General features: G+C 30.9%; 1 protein-coding gene across 2 annotated transcripts in view; it reads left to right on the top strand.

Moving 5' to 3' along the window:
* Nucleotides 1-21,137, top strand: part of LOC129911197 (LIM/homeobox protein Lhx1) — a 92,960-nt gene that overhangs the window by 21,338 nt on the left and 50,485 nt on the right. For both annotated transcript variants that reach the window (XM_055988914.1, XM_055988913.1), the window contains exon 2: nucleotides 17,732-17,927. In XM_055988914.1, coding sequence (XP_055844889.1) covers nucleotides 17,732-17,927 — 196 coding nt within the window. The remainder of the gene's footprint in view (nucleotides 1-17,731; nucleotides 17,928-21,137) is intronic.

Genomic DNA, 21,137 nt, shown 5'->3' with positions numbered 1-21,137 from the left:
GATCAAAACGTTAATTTTTTATCAGGAGATGAAAGTTTTTATCGACTGTTTTTTTAAAAAATAAATTTGAGAATTTCAAAGACATCTAGCGGACTACATGTTGCAAATGAAACATCTGGGACCCAAATAGTCGTAATAATGGTATTTTTTCTAATTTCTATACCATTTTCGTAAACTTCTAGCCAGCAGGGGGTGTTTCAGTCGAAATTCAAACTTTATTTAGGACTGGCCCTAAGTTTTTGAATATAAAAAAAAAAATATGAAAAACAGTACCTTACTTACTTACCTACTGTTGAAAAAAGGATCCAATTTTGAAAGCTTTGGTCGGCTTAATAGAATAAAATTTAATTTTATGGGATAAAAAGTATGAAATCTGAAATGTAAGCTTGTCCTATAAAAATCTGTCGGTTTAAAGAAGTTTTCCGCCCCTAATGATGTTTCATGATTCAACTTACTTAAATTAAAATTTTGAATTCATAGCCAAAAACGATGAGTTGAAGTCACAGTGGCCACAGAGAATCACATTCTCCAAAGAGAAGAAGAGGTGAAACAGGTCGAATCTTTTATTGTTCATTCTTATCGAATCAATGCTAGCATTTTTGGACATTTTCACTTTAATGGTTTTTTTTTTTTTCAAAACTATAATTTTGCAGATTCGTGATTGTGGATTTTGTGTAACTCCCATTTTTGTTTCTTACATTTAGGCATGGTACATAATAGGAAAAAATGTGTCCTCTTTAATGCACAAACGAAGTAACTCTTAATTCCCATAGCAATAGAAAGCAGGACTTACTTATGCAGTCGCCCCCTATTAGCTGACAGCACAAACCCTTTAATATTTCAAAACAATAAAAATTCGAGCTCATATACAACATCTACAAATTTTCAATTTTTGATACTACAAAAGCTTGTTTTAAGGATAACGTGGTTTTAAAAGTGCTTTTAAAATTTAATTGGACTCCTACTCGTCTCAAATTACAAAATTGGTATCTACTATTTGATTAGACTGATATTTTTATATTTTAAGGTCTGGAACATCTACATTATAAAAATTGAAAGTGATGCCATTTGAAAAAAAAGAGGTTGTCTATAAAGCCGGTTTACGGACGATGATTTTACGTGATAACGTCGTCAGAAAACAGGTTGTGTGGTTTTGTTTAAAATGAGTCAATTGAAGAGTTTACTTTTTTCAAACAATCATAATTTACAATCATCAAAAAAAAAGCAAAGAAAACATGAATTTTTATCTTCTCACGTCATTAATTCCATTTTTTTCCCTAACAACCTATAAAAAATTTTATACCATCTGAAAGCTTATTATTTCACCTTTCATATGACGTATTAATCTTATTTCATAGATGCCTTCAAGAGAATTAAGAATTTTTTAAAGTCAACCATGTCGAATTTCCAGACTGAGATTACGGTACTTCCCTGGTGTTTTGAGGTTTTTGGCAAGTTTCTTGATTTAGCATTGTGAAGCTTGTAGTTAGTCTACCGTTATGTGTGATATACCAAATGAAAGGTAATTGTATCAGGATGCTCATAAAAGTAAAATAATAATAAAATTTCTATCTGCTCTTGGTCAAAAGTTATAACCTGTTGAATTCTAAAATTTTATTTTACCGTTATCTCAAAATTGTGTTTACGAAAATGATTGAAACTTCGCACACATTTAGTCGTGGTTATGGTCTATCATTACTCCATATACTTTATTCCTCTATCTATTAAACAAAAAAATATAAAAATAAAAAATGAAGCAAATCGGTTAAAAACGGTCAAAAAACGTGTTTTTAAAAAAATGGTTTCTTCCGTTATTCAGTCAAAACTCACTTAACAATTTTTTGCACATGTATGTATAAGACCAAAACCTACATGTTTTATAAGTTTGAGATTTTTTGAATGCTCCAAAAAAAAGCTAAAAATCAAAAACTACCCAAAAATACCCCTAAAAAACAAGGTGTTTTTCAAAAATTCATATTTTGAAACGCAGAGTGTTGGAAAAAATCCGTGTCAGACCCCTAATTTTTTTTCTTTCATCTTTCACTTGGCATCTTTAGAATTGTCAAAAAAAATTGTCCCTAGCCAAAATCATCATTTTTTCATAGCCCCAACAAGTGTACTTTGTTCAAACAAAACGTTATAGCTTAGTTCAAAATTTTTTAGAATTTTTTCTTAAATGCAGTTATTCTTAAATTAGTCTCATCTATCTATAGCAAAAAAAAAATCAATTCTCTACAATTTCGCGTTTATATTTTAGCCCAAATTTCACCTTTCCGTTTTACCCCTGTTTACCCTATTAAATGACGGAATTTTTAAAAATCCTTCATTTGGATTAATCTTTAGGTTATTATCTTTCAAATAAGCTATAGGAGATTTTTGTATCTCTAATAGTTTATTTTTAATTTTTAATTGAATTTTTTTGCCGCACTGCGAAAGTGCGAGAGTGTAACGTTAGAAAATGGAGTCACTTTTTTGTGGTGCCATGCTTCATCGATTTATGAAACGTTATCACGTCAAAAATTTTTCATGCATTTTATTTTACAAAATCGGTTCTCTACCATCCACATAAATGGATGAAAATAAAAATCCACCTTAACTTTAATCTTTCATTAGAATCCAAAATTATTATTCGATATTAAGTTTTGCATGAATAAGAAAGTGAATTAAAAATGCACGTTTTCGAAAATGATCAGAAGATGGAATATATCAAAATTATCTCAAAAACCAGTATACAAATATTTAGAAAAAAAAGCAACAAAACTAATTAATTCACAGTATAGATATAATTTAAACATTAGCTCGTGTATCTATCGCATCGGCAATCTACACACATACATTTTGTGGTTCAAACCAAAGTTCATGATATCACAGAAGCAGTACAAAAAACCGTGTATACTGCATGTATCTGTCTATTTGCTTCTGAATTCTGCAATCTTCAATCTATATTATTTGCAGGTACACACATCTATATATTGTTTTTTTTTATATAGTATCTCTAGGAACCTACTCGATACTATACTCTTCTACTTGTATTTCATTGGATGGTATAGAAAATTTAATGGAATGATTTTTTTTTCTCATTTTTTGTGCTTAACTTTGCCTCCATATTTATTCCGGTCAGAATTCATGGCATTTCCATACCTTGTTCCACCTCCTTTTTTTTCTGCTTTTCGCTGCCGAAGCAGATGCATGAACGTGACTGCAATGATAAAGCGCTCTCCGACCAACTCCAACTCCGCACAAAGCCAAGCAAACCTACCCCATCCATAGTCAGAGTCCAAGGCACATCAGGGAGAAGATATCTGATGTCCAAATCATGGATCCATCTTTAATATTTTTCCTGAAGTAGCTAGATCTTTTTTTTTTTCTTTCTTCCTTCATCGGTTGTATGAGTTTGTGTGTGTGTCTGTAGGTTTGCAATTTGTTTTATGCATTGCACGTACAACTGAAGACCCACAGTAAAAAAAAAAAATAAGAAAAATGAATTCGAGATAGGTACACACTGTATCTATAGAAGAAGTTCTTTTTTTTAGGTTAGATATGTAATAATGGCTTATTGCCTTCTCTGGTTGTTGTGCCAAAAGACCAAAAACCCAAGACCGCAGAAACGAAATGAAGCAGAGAAAATGAAGCGGGGGGTCCAAGGTGCGGCAAAGCGGCAAGGCAAGAAAACCGAAGTAGTTGAAGTTTAACCCGGTTGTAACCGTGAAAAGACGGGAAACGTGATGGTTGGCTGGTTGGGATATGTTCTTCTTCCTTCACTGCCTTCTATAGCCAGCCTGCACCATCGTCGTCCATGGATTCAGCTTGAAATTCTTCCTTTTTTTGATTTCTGTGGTAAAAGCACGTCAGAGTTGTGTCGTGGTTAGACGTTTTATTTGCCTCCTGTGTGCACCAGCATAGCAAGCAAGCAATGTTCATCTGTTGTAACGTAGCGTTCTAAAGAAGAGGTACCCAACTTCTATACTTATAGATATACTTCTGTTGGTTATATCGGGAATAATTCGCCATGGATAAGAGAGTGGATTGAATCGCAAGCAAAGAACGCCAGAGTTGTGTAGTTGTTGCCTTTTTTTTTTGTTTTTTTGCTTGACTTGGCCCGACTTCGAGACTTGACAGTGGCTATTGCGGCCAAAAAGGAGGCGGATTTCATATGCGCTGCTGTCTGACAAAGCAGCCATTTTCCATCTATACCATCTGCAAGAGAGTATAGAGATACGTACTTCTGTTTCCATGGCCTGTCTCTTGGGGGACATAAAGCAATTCAACAGCAACAGCAGCAGCAGCAAAGAAATACTTATTCAAAAAGGGGGTGTTACCCAGAAAAGATGTTGTTTTTTTTTTTTGTGTCTTATAGTTGGTTGGTATCCAACAACAACGGTTGCATTTGCAAACCAACAGTATAGTCAGCAAGATAAAATACAGGATATGAGATTACTTTTACTGATATTAAGCAAAAAAAAAAACTTGATTAGAAGGTACAGTAGCTAACGATGGTTTTTAATTTTATTATAAAAAACTTTTTTCACATTAATTTAGAAAGAACACAAGGACAAGGTTTGAATTCTTTTGCAGGCTTTTCTTTCTTTTGAATAAGAAACTGCTAGGAATTGAAGTGAATAAGTCTTTACAGGAAAAATACTTAAGACCTAAATGGTATAGTGACAATTTTTGCTTACATTTGTGAGTAGGTACTGTGTTTTCATAAAATAAATTAAAAAAAAAACCATTGGTATCAAAAACTCTGGAAACGAAAATTTTGAAAACACAAATTTTGAATTCAAAACTTTAACTGTAAAGCCTGAACTACATCAAAACACAAAGTCAAAAAAGTACAAAAAAGTAAACACCATGTTTTTTCTTCTTCCCCCTAGTAGCTTGTTTGTATATCTCTCTTTCATTTTAAAAAAGTATTCGATTGAAAAAGCTTTTCTGATTTTTAATTTTGTTTTGACAATATAATTTTTGTATTTTATTTGATTCTTCAGTGTTGGGGAATGTGAATTTTTTGAATTCTCGATTTTGTGTTTTTGATATTGTGAATTTGTTTTTTTTTTTTTTTTCGAATTTGTGTTTTCGAGAATTTATGCTTTCTCGATTTTGGTATCGTGTTAACAGGTTTTTTATTAATAACTTAGTTTTTAGCCATTCCATACATATTTTTGAACATTTTTCGCTTTCAACTGAACCCGCAAAACAATAATTGATATGTACGAAAAATTCCATTCACTCAATAAACTCTAACAATCCTGAAAACCTAGATATCATGAAAAATTAAACTCGAATAATATGAGCAGAATTTACATCTATAGATGCATTACTTTCGTGTGCGTGACCGAATTTTTATATATCAGTGCTTCGAATTTTGGTTTTCTTATCGGATTTTTTTTTTTTAATCAATGAAAAATTGAAGAAGATTTATACAAGGATTAAACTAAACTAATTTTATGAACTAAGTCAACATAGAGAAGCTTCATTCGTGGACAAATCATAAACTGTTAACTTTTAACTGTGCAAACTTTTTAAGAAACTCTAAATTTTTATTTTAAAATTTAAAGTATTTTTGGTTTCGATTCAAATTTGAGGTTGAGAACCAAGAAACGTCACTTCTTTTCAACAGTGATTTGGACACCATTCAAATGCTTTCTTTAACCAATCTTGGTTTTTTTTCCTATTTTACGACCCGAGTTTCAAACGCAACATTATCAAAAATGCCATGAATTGTCAAAATAAAATATCAAATACTTATCGGCAATTTCGACAAAATCGAATAATATTTTCAATATGGTTTTAAGTACCAGGGTCTATTTTTGACCCCTTTGCATATTGATTCGATGCTGAGTCTTATGAAAACTTCCAATTTTTTAACAACAAAATGGAACTCAAATCAACATTTTTATTCAAAAACACACAAAAGCAGCAAAATTTGGGAGTGGAGTTTTATAGCCTTCAGCGTGAATTTAAAAGTCTGACAGCTTTAAAACGCAGCCTTATATGGTTTTTGGGAGTTTATACATATATCGCGAGTTTTCCAATTAATGTGTCAGCTAAATTGACACAAATTCATATCCTGAATATAAGGACTGATGCTCTGTCGTTTTCCCTAAGCCTGAGGACATCATTCTTGACGAAACTACAAATATAACTCAAGATATAAGCTTTTTAAACTAACCATTTCGGCTCTATTTCGGAGAGTTCTGAGTTAAAAAAAAAAAAACAAAAAACAAACAAAAAATTCAACAGAAAATTCTAAAAAACAAAGCCGCTTAAACAGCTTATATCTTGATTCTTGAGTTCTATTGATCACATCGTCAAGTTGTATGTGATCTCGTTATCTTTCATTATGGTAACAAATCATGAAGTCGTTTTGCGAAACCGTCAAATAACGCAATATAAAAACTTCACAGTTTACATACTGTTAACCTTCTGCTGCACATTTTTAGCTCGGGTCTCATATATTTGAAACTCATCTCCATTGTGCAAAAAAAAAAATTCGAGTTCATTTGAAGTCGTCTATTTTATTAAGTTTTGGTCCATCTAAAACGCTGCGACTTCACTCAAACTGTCGTAAATTTTGTTCATTTTAACTGGTGCTTTGTTACTTTTTTTCACAACAACAATTGAAAGATGCTCTTAATCTATGAGTTTTATATCAACTAACATTAAAAAGGTTGCACATACGCCACAGTGACCTGCCTTTACATAATATAATTAAATAATTATATAATTATATCAAAAGTTTTAATGTTTTTTTTTCTATATTATAATTCACATCCAGTTACAAATATACATACATGAGTGAATTAAGTCAGTACAAAGCGTGTTGTTCTTAAGTTAAAAAAAAAAGTACAAACCCAATGTACGAAGTACTTATATATGCATAATTTGTAAAGAACTAAGGATCCAAAAAGTGACAGTGGAATCATAGGTCCAAAGTAGTTAGAATGTTGCCTGGTAACTCAAGCTATGATTTATAGTGACGTCTGGTATTTGAGAACACCACTGGTTTGGGCTGTAGCCCGTGATAGAGAAAGTCAGACAGTTAGACAGACAGAATTGTGGGTGTCAATTCTTTCGAATTCTTCATAATCGATTTTTTATATGAAATTTTTTGTTTTGCTTCATCAGCGTTCTAGGGTGTAATCAATTAAGGAAGTTTTTTGTCACGTTGTTTTTGAAAAAGGCTGAGTTCATATCATTAAAATAAAGTCAAAATATTGACAATGCTATCACCAACAGACGACAAAGGACAAACTATGTACAAAAAAAGCCTTATTTTTGTTTGAAAGCATATTTTGAAAAGTTTTGTTTTTACTTCTAAAAACACTTTTTGTTAGATAAAATGTTTGAATTTATAAAAACTAAAACCTGACCCACGGGAATTCCTTTCAATATTTTATCTCCTTTCATTTTTTTTAATATTTAAGCCCCCAAGCGTAAATTTTATTTAATCAGGTAAATTGTACAAAACAAAATGTTTTATGTCACATGTACGTCATCAACTTTTAATAAATTGAACTATTCACAGCAGCGTTATGTTGTACTCGTAAAGAATAAAAAATAATTAATAAAACCGTCAAATATCTAAAAAAAAAAAAACTCTGTCAAAATAAATAAATAACAAAAAAGATACAATTATTTGAACAACCTAACGAGAGTAAATAAAATCATAATGTGCATAAATAAATATACAAAACTCTCACGAACAAAGCGAACAAGTATACAGTGCGGTTCTCTTGATTAGTACACAAACGAAAAAGACTTAATTTTTAACAAAGTTAATAACTTTTAAAGAAAAGTAATAATTTTAGCACAAGGCCCTGCGTTGCCGCGAAGAAAAAAGCAGAGAGGGCCACTTCGAAATTTTTTGAGGGCCATTTGACAAAAGTGTGGGCCAAATATTTTACTAACAATTTTTTTCTTAAAACATTAAATTACAATTTATTAAAAATTGTATTTATTCTTTTTTATTTGTTTGATGCCTTTTTACCGACTTCCAAAAAGGAGAAGGTATTCAATTCGTCTGTTTTTTTATGTTTGTTACCTCATAACTTTGGACTAAGTGAACCAATTTTGATAATTCTTTTTGTATTAGAAAGGTGGTGTCTGTAGTGTGATCCCATTTTAATTATTATTGCTATAGAAACTATGAGAAAAACCATAAAACCCAGTTTTGATCCATGGAAGTCGGTTTTGTTTTTTTGATAAAAATTATTATAATTATTACTAAGCACTACTATGAAGATAAATCTACTAAAATTTGGATTCGTGGGCTATTTCTAATTGGCCCGGGCAAAGGGCCAAAACATAAAATAGGGGGCCAAATGGCCCGATGGGGCACTTTGTGGCAACGCTACAAGGCACTTCAACTCAAACTTCCGCTATCATTCTTAAACCAATACAGTATCCATGGTAGGTACACTGTGTAAAAAGTTTGAGGTCTAATATTTCATAAGGTAACTTTGAAAAATGGCTTCATTTGACGATAAATCGTTTCTTTTCTAAAATATTGAAAATTGAGCAGCTTCGGGAACAGTGAAAATATTTCCCTAAAAATTGTTAAAAGTACAAAATGGATCAAATCGATTTAACCCGATTGTATAATTCGACCCACCCATTGCAGGTGTTTAAAGTTGTTTGGCAAAACTTAGCCAAAGCATATTAACAATCAGGTAAACTGGTTTCCTATTATAATATCTCTCTGTGTGGAACCTATTTTCGTTGTAGCTTGTCATAGCTTACACAATAATATTCTATGGGTGTGTTCAGTATGCAGTCATCGGTCACTGCATCACTTGTTTTCTCTAAATCCTCTTGATGTGCACCTCACCGACCGACTTCACTATACACGGCCGTCATTGTTTGTGTCCTCGTTCTCCATCTCCACCTACGGCTTTTGGTGTCGATGATAGAGAGAAATAAACCGCCTGCAACCCGCTTCAAGTTGATGTCCACACCGCTGCCAGTTAAATATTGCAGCCCCCTCGAGTTGTTGGATTTAATGTATATGTTTGTTGGCTCTGAATATGTTGAGATACGTATATTTTTTTGACACAATGTGAGAACGAACGCAAAAGGGGATTAACTGAAAATCCTTATCTGTCGACATGAATGCTTTGGGAAAAGATACAGATACAGGATACACTCTGGGTCTGGGCTGTGCACAATTTTTTTTTTTTTTTTTTTTTTTTTTTGTTTTGCTTCTTCTGCTTGGGCTCGCTCGTCGGTCGACTGCTGTTCTTGATGACGTTGAAAAGCTTAAGTCTTTATGGTGTTGTGCGATGAACGTAACATTTAATGTGGCATTTGAATGATCGGTGTCGACGTTTGCCAAACGATGCGATGTGACATTCGTTTGGCCGTCGGTGGCGAGCGGTGGTGCAGAACTTTTTCTGCTGTTGGTCCAGATGAATGAATTCAACTGATAAGAAATATTTTCATGAGGGTGAAGTATTTAGTTCAAAACTATGCACGGGGGATGTTTTATTTGAATGTTGATGTCAAATCTTGATAAGATTTAGAAAATGCACGCATTTTTAGGGTGAACTTCACCCTAAGTTGTATTAAGTTGTGGTCGTAAAGAGTGTTGGGTTCAGTTTGATAAGATATCTGCAATGACAAAGGAATTTGAGTTTTTTTTTTCAACTTTCCTGAAAAAATATTTTGACAGAGATAAGAATTCCAGCAATTGGATTTAGAATAAATTAAAAAAGGGCAACTATCTATTTATTCACCAAATTTTTGAAACTTAATAAGTTTACTTCATTTAGGCTAACTGTCGGTACTGGAAAGACTTTAACTATTAAAAACCAAAACATACAAAACTAACTTTTTAGGTATCATAGAACCGTTTCTTCAATTTCTGACTTTCTTGCTATCAACTTAACCGATTTCAACGGTTCGTTTTCTTGAAAACAAGATATTAAATTTGTTTTTTGGGTACTCTGAATCCGAATTTGAAGTCCGTTTTGCCCGGTCACCCCCAAGTTTTGAGAAAAATGCAAAAAAGACTCCAAAAACGGCAAAAAAAACTTCCTTTTTTTTAGTTTTTTGCACTTTACTCGAAACTGGAGGGTGGCAGGGCCAAACAGACTTGAAATTCCGATTCAGCGGGTCCAAAAACATATGGAAAGATAGATCTGGTTCCTGGTACATGGCACTATTTTTTTTTTTTTTGTGTGCTGGTGTTGTTAAAGAATTTGTAGGCTATGCCCGTGCTTAAATTTTGAGCCTTTCAAACAAAAATATTTAAATGAGATGGCGGCTTTAAGTTTTCGATTTTCATTATTTCCTTACTTAAGTGATTAGAGAGTAAAACAGCATGCACGAAATATTTAATTTTACTCTTAATAAAAAGGTTCAAACGTTTTTCACTGAACTTATTAGTTCAAAAGTTAATCATGGTCAGGGTTGAACTTGTCCTTAATTGGATGTTTCCATAAAGCTACCACAACAAATGTGCCCCAAAATAAAATATTCAAGAGTTATGAACCAGTAATTTTTTCACAAAAAATATTTTACAAAAATTAAAACCCAAGATGGCGGCTAAAAAGTGAATTTCGAAAGTTCGAAAACTTGCAGTGTTTTGATTTTCGACCAATTCCCTGTCATATGAAAAAATAAAATTTGGGTTCGATACAAACTGCTGAATTACCCATAAGTATACAATTTCATAAACGCACGGATTTTAAAAATAAATTGATTGAATTTTTACATAAAAAGCTTTAAGATTCTGAGCAACTTTTTTAATAGCCACATCAAGAACGTACTCCAGAAGATTAAGTTAAAGTAAAATAGAACTATAAGGCCGTGTACGAATTGCGTTAAAATGTTGGTTAAAATTTGACGTTTGGTTAAATTTTGACACTAGTTCACCAAGCTGCGGAGCATGGTAAAATTTGACACTAGTGTAGTTTTTTAAAATTTGACGTTTCTCAAGATAGAACGACCAAGACAGATTTAAATTTGTTTTTGTTGATTTTTTAATGAAATGTAAAAGTATTAATACAAAGTACTTCCTCAAATCATTTAATTGTTCATCTTGAAAATGTACGAATAGGTTGTTTGTTTTTTATTTTTTATATTTCTATTTTGTTGGCAGCTGGTGAACTATGAATTAGTGTTCGAAGACTGAATAAAAAATGTCTTTTCGATCGGAATGAGGTGGAAAATTATCGATAAGAATAGAAAAAAGTATGTGAAATTGAGAATTACTTACATTTTCATACAAGAATATTTAACTTTATATATTTTCAGCTGGGTTTTGTTAAAAAAAATAATTAATTGAATATAAAAATAACAATTTTTGTAGGGTAATTTTGTTTTGTCTTGAGGGAATTTTAATCAAAGTAGTGCCAAAAAAAAGTCCCATTTAACACATTTTAACCTAATTCGCACAGCAAAAAAATAAATTTGATCGCTTTTTTAAACAAACGTCAAATTTTAATCGCCAACATTTTAACGCAATTCGCACACGGCCGTCAATATTAGCAAAACGCAGACAAAAACCTGTACTCAAAGCTAAATTTCAATATTTTGGTCTTTATGATTTTTTTCCCACGACAAAAATTGTTGCCCAAATAAATTTTTGTCAAAATGTGGAATTGATTAAACTACAAGTCCGTATCCAAGAAGTTAAATTTATAAAAAAAAAAAAAAAACAAATACTTTTGGTCGCATTTTTTCTGTACTTTTTCTTTAGGAGGAATTATATTTAATTGAAATCTAACAGAATTCCATAACGACTGTTTCTTCAATTTAATTATTACAAAATACTTCTTAATTAATGGTAGTTAAATTCTGTTCTGGTAAAAAGGTTATAAAACACCAAGTTTTCAAATGAAAATCTTCGAAAACATATTTTACTTAAGAACAAAGTAATTTTACGTTAAAAATTCGAATAAAACATCTTTAAAAATTGTTATGTGCAAGTGTTTCCTATTTTATTGCAATTTAAAAAAAAAAAATAATATGAGCACTTAAAAAGTTATTAATGTTATGAAATTAACAAAATCACAGACGCCTTATTTTTGTATTTGCATTTCTTGAACATGACATCACCCACAATGAAAAATTAAAAAAAAAAAATATTTAAAAATAAAAAAAAAACGACCTTAACGAAAATTGCATTTAAAAATTATCTATTTTATTCCCATACAACCGCAGAAGGAGCTACGGTTTGTGCTCCATTTGCACCTTTATAAATTATTAACGATCCGCAACGGACACAGATATATGTATGCCGCATCTGATGAACCGATAGTCCGCATCCAATTCGGATGCTGACTTATAATAGTAAGGTCTCTTTCACCTCCATAAGTTTTGAATTGCCTAAAGGCATTAATATAAAAGCTGCGCCACATTTTCAAAAAAATAAAAAAAGGAGAGCACCATGAACGTCATCCGTCCATCATGATGGATGACACCCGGCAAAGAGTCGACGTTGTCGACTTGAATTTTTTCGTTTCGCCCCAAAGCTAATCCTGAATTCCGAGTGATGGAGGTGCCCCATGCTAATTGCCCATTGAGGAGGAAATTACATCTTCTATAGAGTTTGTTGGTGCTACATATAAGAATACTGACGAGGCTCAATGCCGGATGGATGTTGATGATGATGATGAGAATGGGTATACCTTCTACCAGCGAGGAATAGTGTCTGGCACGTATATAATCTTCTCATATATTTTGTACCTGGAAGGTAACCCACCCAAACCTCGATCCTCCGCACCGGAATTGAATATTAAATTGGGAATCCCTTTTGTCTGCATTTGGTTTGCTTTTTTTTGCATCTTCCTTTTTTGTTTTGTTTTGTAAACTTTTTAATAGCTTCTAGATCCGTTTTTTTGTTGAATTTTTGTTAGTCTTCTCACTAAAAACTGAAGAAACACAAAAGAGTTATAACGCATATATTCATCCCTTCGGGGTAAGCTCTGAACATGTTATTATTCGGTTGCACTTTTGGGGTGTGCTATTTTGTGATGCGGCTTCTGGGGTCCAAAACCAAACCCACCACTTTTGGGGGCTGATTGAAGAGGAAATGGATAAGGTGGTAAAGTCTACATGCGATCGCACTAAAATTAACATTCGCCTTCAAGGGGTTATTTAAACTTGAAGAAGCAAACCGAATGAGCGTGATGTGTGTGCATCACCATCATATCCATATCTAAAGAATATAATGGAAATTGATATAAATTTGTGTGCCTTTGGAGTTTGAGTAGATTTTTTTTTTTCATTCGAGAAACTTAAGAAAAGTTTCAAAATTAATGAATTGCGTGAAGATAATTATAGAGAAGTGTAGTATAGGTATGTTCCGGTTGATCTGGATGGAACTACAGAATTATCTCCAAATGACTCTATTTATGGTGTGTTAAGTATGTTATTATTTATTGTCTTGAGGGTATATAAATAGGTTTTTTTTTTTTTTTGTTGGCTCATTAGCTTCGAATATAGGCATGGTGTCTGTCATCATAATGATAACAAGGTGTTTTTGGAAATTGGTATATTTACACAACGTGATGTTTTTATTTTGTTGTTGTTTGGATTAAAATGTTAGCAGGAATACAAAGTAACTTAAAATTGCGTTGGACTTCAATTAGGCTAATGCATTTTACTTTGGTAAAATTTGAAAATAACTTCCGACCAAGTATTTTAACTTTATGAGTTCTTACCAATATTAAATGTGTCGAAGGGGTTGGGGTCAAAATTCTGCCGGGGTCAAAATTCTGCTTTACAAAATTCTGCTTTCAAAATTCTGCTTTTCAAAATTCTGTTTTTCAAAATTCTGTTTTTCAAAATTCTGCTTTTCAAAATTCTGTTTTTCAAAATTCTGCAAAAAATTAAAAAATGGTTTGGAAAATGTTAAAAAAGCGCGCGCTTTTACTTTCCTTCATAATTTTTCATTCTTTGAAAGCAAATTAATTTTTGTTTTATAAATGAATAAATTTGAAAATATTAAGAAAAGGTTATTAATACATTTCCGAAAATAATTAAAATTTGAATAAGAAAAGGAATATTTTGTATCAAACAACTCGGTTCCAATAAGTTAAACATATAGATTTTATTTGAAAGAAAGTCAGTCTATGCATTTTAAAAAATATTTGCGACACTTAAACAAAAAAATTTAGGAAAGTACCAATGTTGAATTACATTAATGAGGTGTATTTTTCTTTAGTCAGAGCATATGCTATAAAAAAAAAAACAGAATTGGCAGAATTTTTTTGTTCAAGTATAATGCTGGCAGAATTTTGAAAAGCAGAATTTTAAAAAGCAGAATTTTGAAAAGCAGAATAGAAAAAAAGCTGAATTTTGAAAAACAGAATTTTCGTTAAAAAAGCAGAATTTTGAAAAGCAGAATTTTGAAGCCAGAATTTTGACCCGATCCCGTGTCGAAGTCATAATTCAAGTGAATTTACGATAAAAACTGTTTCGTGAATTGGTAATTTATACTAAGGGCATTCAAGAAACGGCGTAAACTCTGTGTAAACTTGGTAAACGTGGTAAAGTGATAAATGTGTCAAAATTTTGGTTTTACCAGGTTTATCAAGAGTATTACACCGATGCATGAATGAATACCCCTACTGATTTGTTCAAGGCCCAAAAATAACATTGATACAAGATATTTAAATACCGAATTTAAGTTGTGTGAAATGTTTGAAGAAAAAAAAATTAAATGTTTGATTATTCATTAATGTGTTTGTTTTTTTGGTGACGTGAAATAACGCCCTACGAAATAAGGCCGCATCGGCCCTTATTTATATTTGTAATGGAAATTAGACCCTGACAATGCTTGCGGCCTTATTTCCATTTCAACAACGAAATTAGGCCCGTCGGGCTTTATTTCGTTTTTTCTACTTGGAAGTAGAAAACAAGAACATCTGAACTTCCAAATTTCATTCTTTAAAAAAAATTTAAATGTTATTTGAAGTTCAGAGCGTATAAACGTCAGATGAATAAGCGGGGATGCAGGCCCTTACAACGCCTTTCTCCCGTCCTACGGCATATCATAGGGTTTGGGGTGGAGGCAAGGTTGAGTGAATTCAATATTTCTTTTAGTTTCCTAGAAACTTTAAAATTTTGAAGAAAATATGCTCACACCCAACCTAACACCCACCTTGAATCGGTGCAGGGAACTAACTTAAAAATTTCATCTGTTGTGCGTAATAATTCTACTTTTCCGTTATATTCCATCATTTATGGTGAGAAATAAGTTTATCCAAATGTGTGTCAAAATATTTCTCCCTTAAACTTGAAGAACAAAAATACATTTAAGAAATTCAAAATAAATAAAATTGAGTTATTTACTTACTCGTAGTAACATAAGTAAATTCGCGCGAATTTTTAATTTTCACACCTCAAAATTGATCCTCATGTGGGCAAAAATTTTTTCCGCTTCGCATTGAAATTCGGGTTAGAAAAATTTTTTTCCGCTTCGCATTTGAACATTGGAATTAAATTGAATCTACTTATGTTACTACGAGTGAGTATATAACTCAATTTTATTTATTTTGAATTTCTTAAATGTATTCTTGATTTTACTTATTTCTTAAAAGTTTGTACTAGAAAAAAAGAGTGCAAAAACTTTGTGAAGACCCGCGATTTCCCATTTTCATTTTTCAGTGCAGACTTTTGTAAAAAAAAAAATGTGCCAAAGACACCTCATCCAATAAGATACAGTATTAAAAAGAAAAATTATTTTCCACCTCCCATTTCACCCAAAAGTGAATTTCGTTCCAAAAAAAAAAAATGTTGTTCTCACATTCAGCGAGAACTAACTTCCCAACAAAAGTGAAATTATTTCCTACTCTAAGTGAAGTAATGTCCCATAAGAAAGCCACATCCCCCTCCCATATTCTTTTCACTTCTTATTACTTAGGTAGTATGAACACGAAGCAAGATTTCGCTTCCTCCAGAAAAGCGGCCTTATTTCTATCTCGAATGGGGTCTTATTTCTATATTGTAACTGAAATAAGGCCCGTCTGGCGTTATTTCGGTTTTTCCATGGAAATAAAGCCGCATTTCAAATGGGGCCTTATTTCGTAGGGCGTTATTTCACGTCACCTGTTTTTTATTGTGATTATTAAACCAAGTCGGCAAAAAAGAAATAATAATTCCACTTCATTTACACATGCTCTTCTAGACGAGTAGATGAGAATTGAATTGATTTTCATGAAAAAGTGTTAAATTGAAAATAGTAAGTATAAGATACCAATACTCTACTCAGGAGTATTCTTGATTAGTTTCAATCTTTTTGGGTGATTTAGTTTAAAAGATTTCCTTTTCATTCCTAATCAGAATCACCATTTTCTAATTCTTCAACTTCAACTAGAAATCGGGTAGTCGATAACACCTTCTAATAACACAAATCTGCAATGAAACTTTTGTACACATCTTACTCACATGAATGTATTTTTAGTTGAAAGTTGTTTTGAGACTGTTTATCTTCCTGAAAAATTATCGTTAGGTTTACAACAAAATTCTCCCTTTTGGAAATCAAATTCATCTTCTGAAAACCATCAGCCATATTTATAAAAGAATCTTAAAGGTTGTTTAACTTTAAACCACCTCAAAATAGCTCTTAAGTACAAAATGTGTATTTATAAAGAATTTACACATTTAAGCAACGTTGCTTAACGATTGCTTCGCTTAAACGCTGCCGTTCACCACGTTTAGAGCTTGCTTAGAGTCATTTTAAGAATGATTTGACCACATATGAATTATTACTAAGATCGTGAGATCAGTATCATGCTATAAATTTATCTAGGGTTTTGATGTGAAGACGTCATTTTGTTTTGAAATGAAATTATTCCCTAAAAGGAGCTTGAATTTTAAATTGAAATTAAAGAATTGAAGAATATTAATAAAAAAAAAAATTTAAATGGTTATGGTTTAGTAAAAATCAACTTTCTCTTATTTAGGAACCCGACGTAAGCAAAATCATCGTCAACGACTTAATCAGTGTTTTTGTTTGCAGTCAAATTTAAGAATATTTGTTTACAAATACATACTTACAAAATGTCAAAAACCACATGATGTTCTAAAATGTAGTAGTATTTTGTACTAGATTAATTAATTTAAACTCATTTTTAGACACAACTATCGTTTAGTTAATCATCTGAGGGAATTTGATTATAAATACAAATTTAAGCAACGTTGCTTAAAGACGAATTAAATATTTAAGCAATCTTAACTAAACAACCTTTGAGAGCCAATTTAAGCAAATCTAATAAATATGGCTCCATGTGTTTGGATTTTTTTTTAACATTATAGGAAAATGATGCTTTATCATTTTGCGATGCGATGCGATCATGATTTTTTGACGCTTATTTACTATAAATTATCGGAAAACAAAAACTGCTTAAAATTAAGAAAAAAAAAACAATTTTGAAATTGTTTTCGAAAATTGGATAGTATTACAAGAAATTAAGTTGGTTACATTTTTTGGAGCTCATATTTATTAAAAAAAAGTTTTTTTTTTTTGTATTTATTTAAATAAATTGAAAATGTTTTTAATGTAAAAACTTCAACTTAATTTATTCTATGAGCAAATTCGTGCAACTCAGTATTTTTTTTTTTTTTTCAAATTGACTCTCCTGCAAAAATTATTAAAGTCATACAGCAGTAGGGCTTTTAATATGACTGGTTTTTTAAGATAGATTGTGCAAAAATTAATTAATAACAAAAATTATGAATTTTTAAATAAAAATCATTTTTATTTTTTTTTTTTTTATTTCAGGTCGAGGGGAACCTCCCGTTGGAGTTGGTGATCCTTGTGCGGGCTGTAATAAACCAATTTTAGATAAATTTTTATTAAATGTCCTCGAAAGGGGATGGCATGCATCATGTGTGCGCTGCTGTGAATGCCTTCAACCGCTTACGGATAAATGTTTTAGTAGAGAATCTAAGTTATATTGTAGGAATGATTTTTTTAGGTAAGTACTTAATTAAAATATTTTTTATTATTAAAATTTTTTTTTTATTATAAAAATATTATAACTGTATATCTTTCATTTTGATCATATTAAATTATCCTGTCCACTAAATTTTGCGAACGTGTGATTTTATAAAATGTTTGAGCTAAGTTATAAAATGTCGATACAATGATTCTACTAAAATTCTTTGTCTTCTTTCATCAGTTTTTAAATTGAATCCATATTTGCATAAACTCATACTATTTATTGTAAATTATAAGTATTTTAAGTATTTTTAAACCGTATATGCATTCAAATTGAAAATATTGAAAAGAACAGAAAAAAAAAATGTTACACATACGCCACAGTAACCCAATTTGTTGATAATTCATTTGAACCCTTATATATTTGGCAGTTATTTTTTGTTCTTTAAGATTCATTTATGTCAAATAAAAGATCATAATTCAAGGAGTAGCTCCATATATCCATTACTAGCTGACCCCTTCAATCACCGCGCGGGTGTCTGTTTGGCAAAAAAAAACAACTTGTAAGAACAAAAAAAAAAAATAGTCAGGTAATTATTAACGGTATCGTACAGAAAAGTTCTAACTGATATTAAGTTTTCTACCGCAAGTCTTAATTCTTGTCTTCATTAGTATATTTTTTTTTTCTTCCGTGTAAGAACTGAATAAGTAACTGCTTGCAGTTAAACTCAAACTTTGTACTAAATTTAGCCTTAAATATTTACCAAAAAAAAAGCATCAAATCCATTTAATTAATATTTGTGTTCAATATAATTGTACACAGTGTACACTGAATACTGTTTACTTGACTTTGCTAAAACCTACACCTACAACTTGATTTGAATCGGGGTATATCATTGAACAAAATACACAAATCACAACCAGCTATCTACTGAAGTGGAAGATGATTTTTTCCCCATTTCAATCTTTTATTTCTAATTCAAGTGATGTTAGCATAAAAGCTATATCAAAGGAGTATTGAAGCAATGAGAAAAAAAAATAAAGTCTGCTGCTAAAGCTGATGTTGGCATCCGAAGGTAAAAAGCCAAATGCCAATCTCTTTGGTTTTGTTTTTTTTTTTTTTAATTTGCCTTAACGACGATTTCAGTAAATCGTATGCCATGGTTAATATATATTATATCCTACATATATTTTTACGTATATTTATCTACACATATTGATGACATGGAGTGCAGAAGATGAGAAAAAAAAAAAACGCGCTAGATTGCTTTCTTTGTTGAAGAACTGCTTTATAATGTCAATTGCATGAAGGCATCATGTTAATTGAACATTTTCCAATGAAAATCATTCTTGACTCTCTTCTTTGAATAAATTAAAATCAATTGAATGAAAAAAATATATAAATAACTGCGAATATCTACACAAAACGTAGAGGTTTTCATTTTTTTTTAACATTGAATATTTAAAGAAAAATCCGCCAAAAATAATAAAGTGAAATCAACTCTGCAAATGTTAACTTTAGTCTCACAGTGGAATTTTAATCTTAACTTTAAGTTTAAACTTTTGTTTCAAAAAACTTACATGATTTCACCTTGAACTGAGTTTCTCAATTTCTGGTTTTAGTTAAATGACATTATTTTGACGATGATTTACTAAACAACCTAAACGAATGAGCATTTACAATTTCCACAGGGTTTTGTTTTTAAATATAGACCAAAAAAGACGGTGTCTGCCATTTCCCAATTTCGGCAAATTTAATTTTTTGTATTAAAATTTTGTTAAAAAAAATATTCGTCTCGACTTTTGATGAAAAATGTTTTTTTTTTCGATAAACGTAAAATATGTTTACGACTATTGCCTCTAGAGGGCTCAACAATAATTCTGTTTTACAAAATTCTGAAAAAATTAAAAAATGGTTTGGAAACATTTTAATTTTTTGCAGAATTTTTTAAAATCATCTTCTAGCAAAATTTGATACTTAGTTGATTACATAATAAGTTTGTCAATTTTTTTGATATATATTTTTTGTTTGAAAAATTTTCTTAAAAACATTTAACATTTTCGAAAAATTATTAATTTTTCAAATAAAAATGAATATTCAAAAACTTAAAAAAAAAAAAATGAATATTTGGTATCACACAACATCCTTTTTTATAGTTTTCAACCGTATATAGAGAGCAGAATTTTGAAAAACAGAATTTTCGTCAAAGAAGCAGAATTTGCAAAACCAGAATTTTGAGATCAGAATTTTGACTTGTCAAAACACAAAAAAAAAAAAAATATTTAATTTATTAAATGTGACAGCTCATCTAGTAAAAAGTTGAAATAATTACTCATTTATATGTGTTTTTTGACGTGACAACGTCTTATAAATCGATCAACCATGGCAGCCACCACAAAAAAGTGACGCCATTTTCTCCCGTTCTACTCTCGCTGCAAAAATTTTCGCGGCAAAAATTTCAATTCAAAATTAAAAATAAACTATTAGAGATACAAAAATCTTCTATAGCTTATTTGAAAGATAATAACCTAAAGCTTAATCCAAATGAAGGATTTTTAAAAATTCCGTCATTTAATAGGGTAAACAAGGGTAAAACGGAGAGATGAAATTTGGCCTAAAATATAAACGCGAAGTTGTAAAGAGTTGATTTTTTTTGCTATAGATAGATGAGACTAATTTATGAATAACTGCATTTAAGAAATTCTAAAAAATTTTGAAACTAAGCTATAACGCAATATAAGTTCAAGTGACCTCAACCTACCTAGGCGAAACGCTTTATAAATTTTTGGAGTTGAGGTCACTTGAACTTATATTGAATTATATTCAATCACTCCACTTAAAATAAAAATAATTTTAATAATTTTTTTATTATTTTTTTCTTCGTTACTAAGCTATAACGTTTTGTTTGAATACTGTACACGTGTTGGGGCCTATGACAAAATGATGATTTTGGGTAGGGGAAATTTTTTTTGACAATTCTAAAGGTGCCAGGGTAAAGATGAGGGAAAAAAAATTAGGGGTCTGATACAGATTTTTTTCCACACCTTGTTTTTTTGGGGTATTTTTGGGTAGTTTTTAATTTTTATCTTTTTTTTGGAGCGTTCGACATGGTTGATTGATACTTCATATGAAAGGTAAAATAATAAGCTTTCACATGATATAAAATTTTTTATAGGTTGTCAAACAAAAAAATTGATTCCATAGCGTGAGAATATGAAAATAAATGCTTTTTTTTTGCTATCTTTA

Source organism: Episyrphus balteatus, chromosome 2 (assembly GCF_945859705.1).
Source record: "Episyrphus balteatus chromosome 2, idEpiBalt1.1, whole genome shotgun sequence".
NCBI lineage: Eukaryota > Metazoa > Arthropoda > Insecta > Diptera > Syrphidae > Episyrphus > Episyrphus balteatus.
This window is presented reverse-complemented; position numbering and strand designations above follow the sequence as displayed.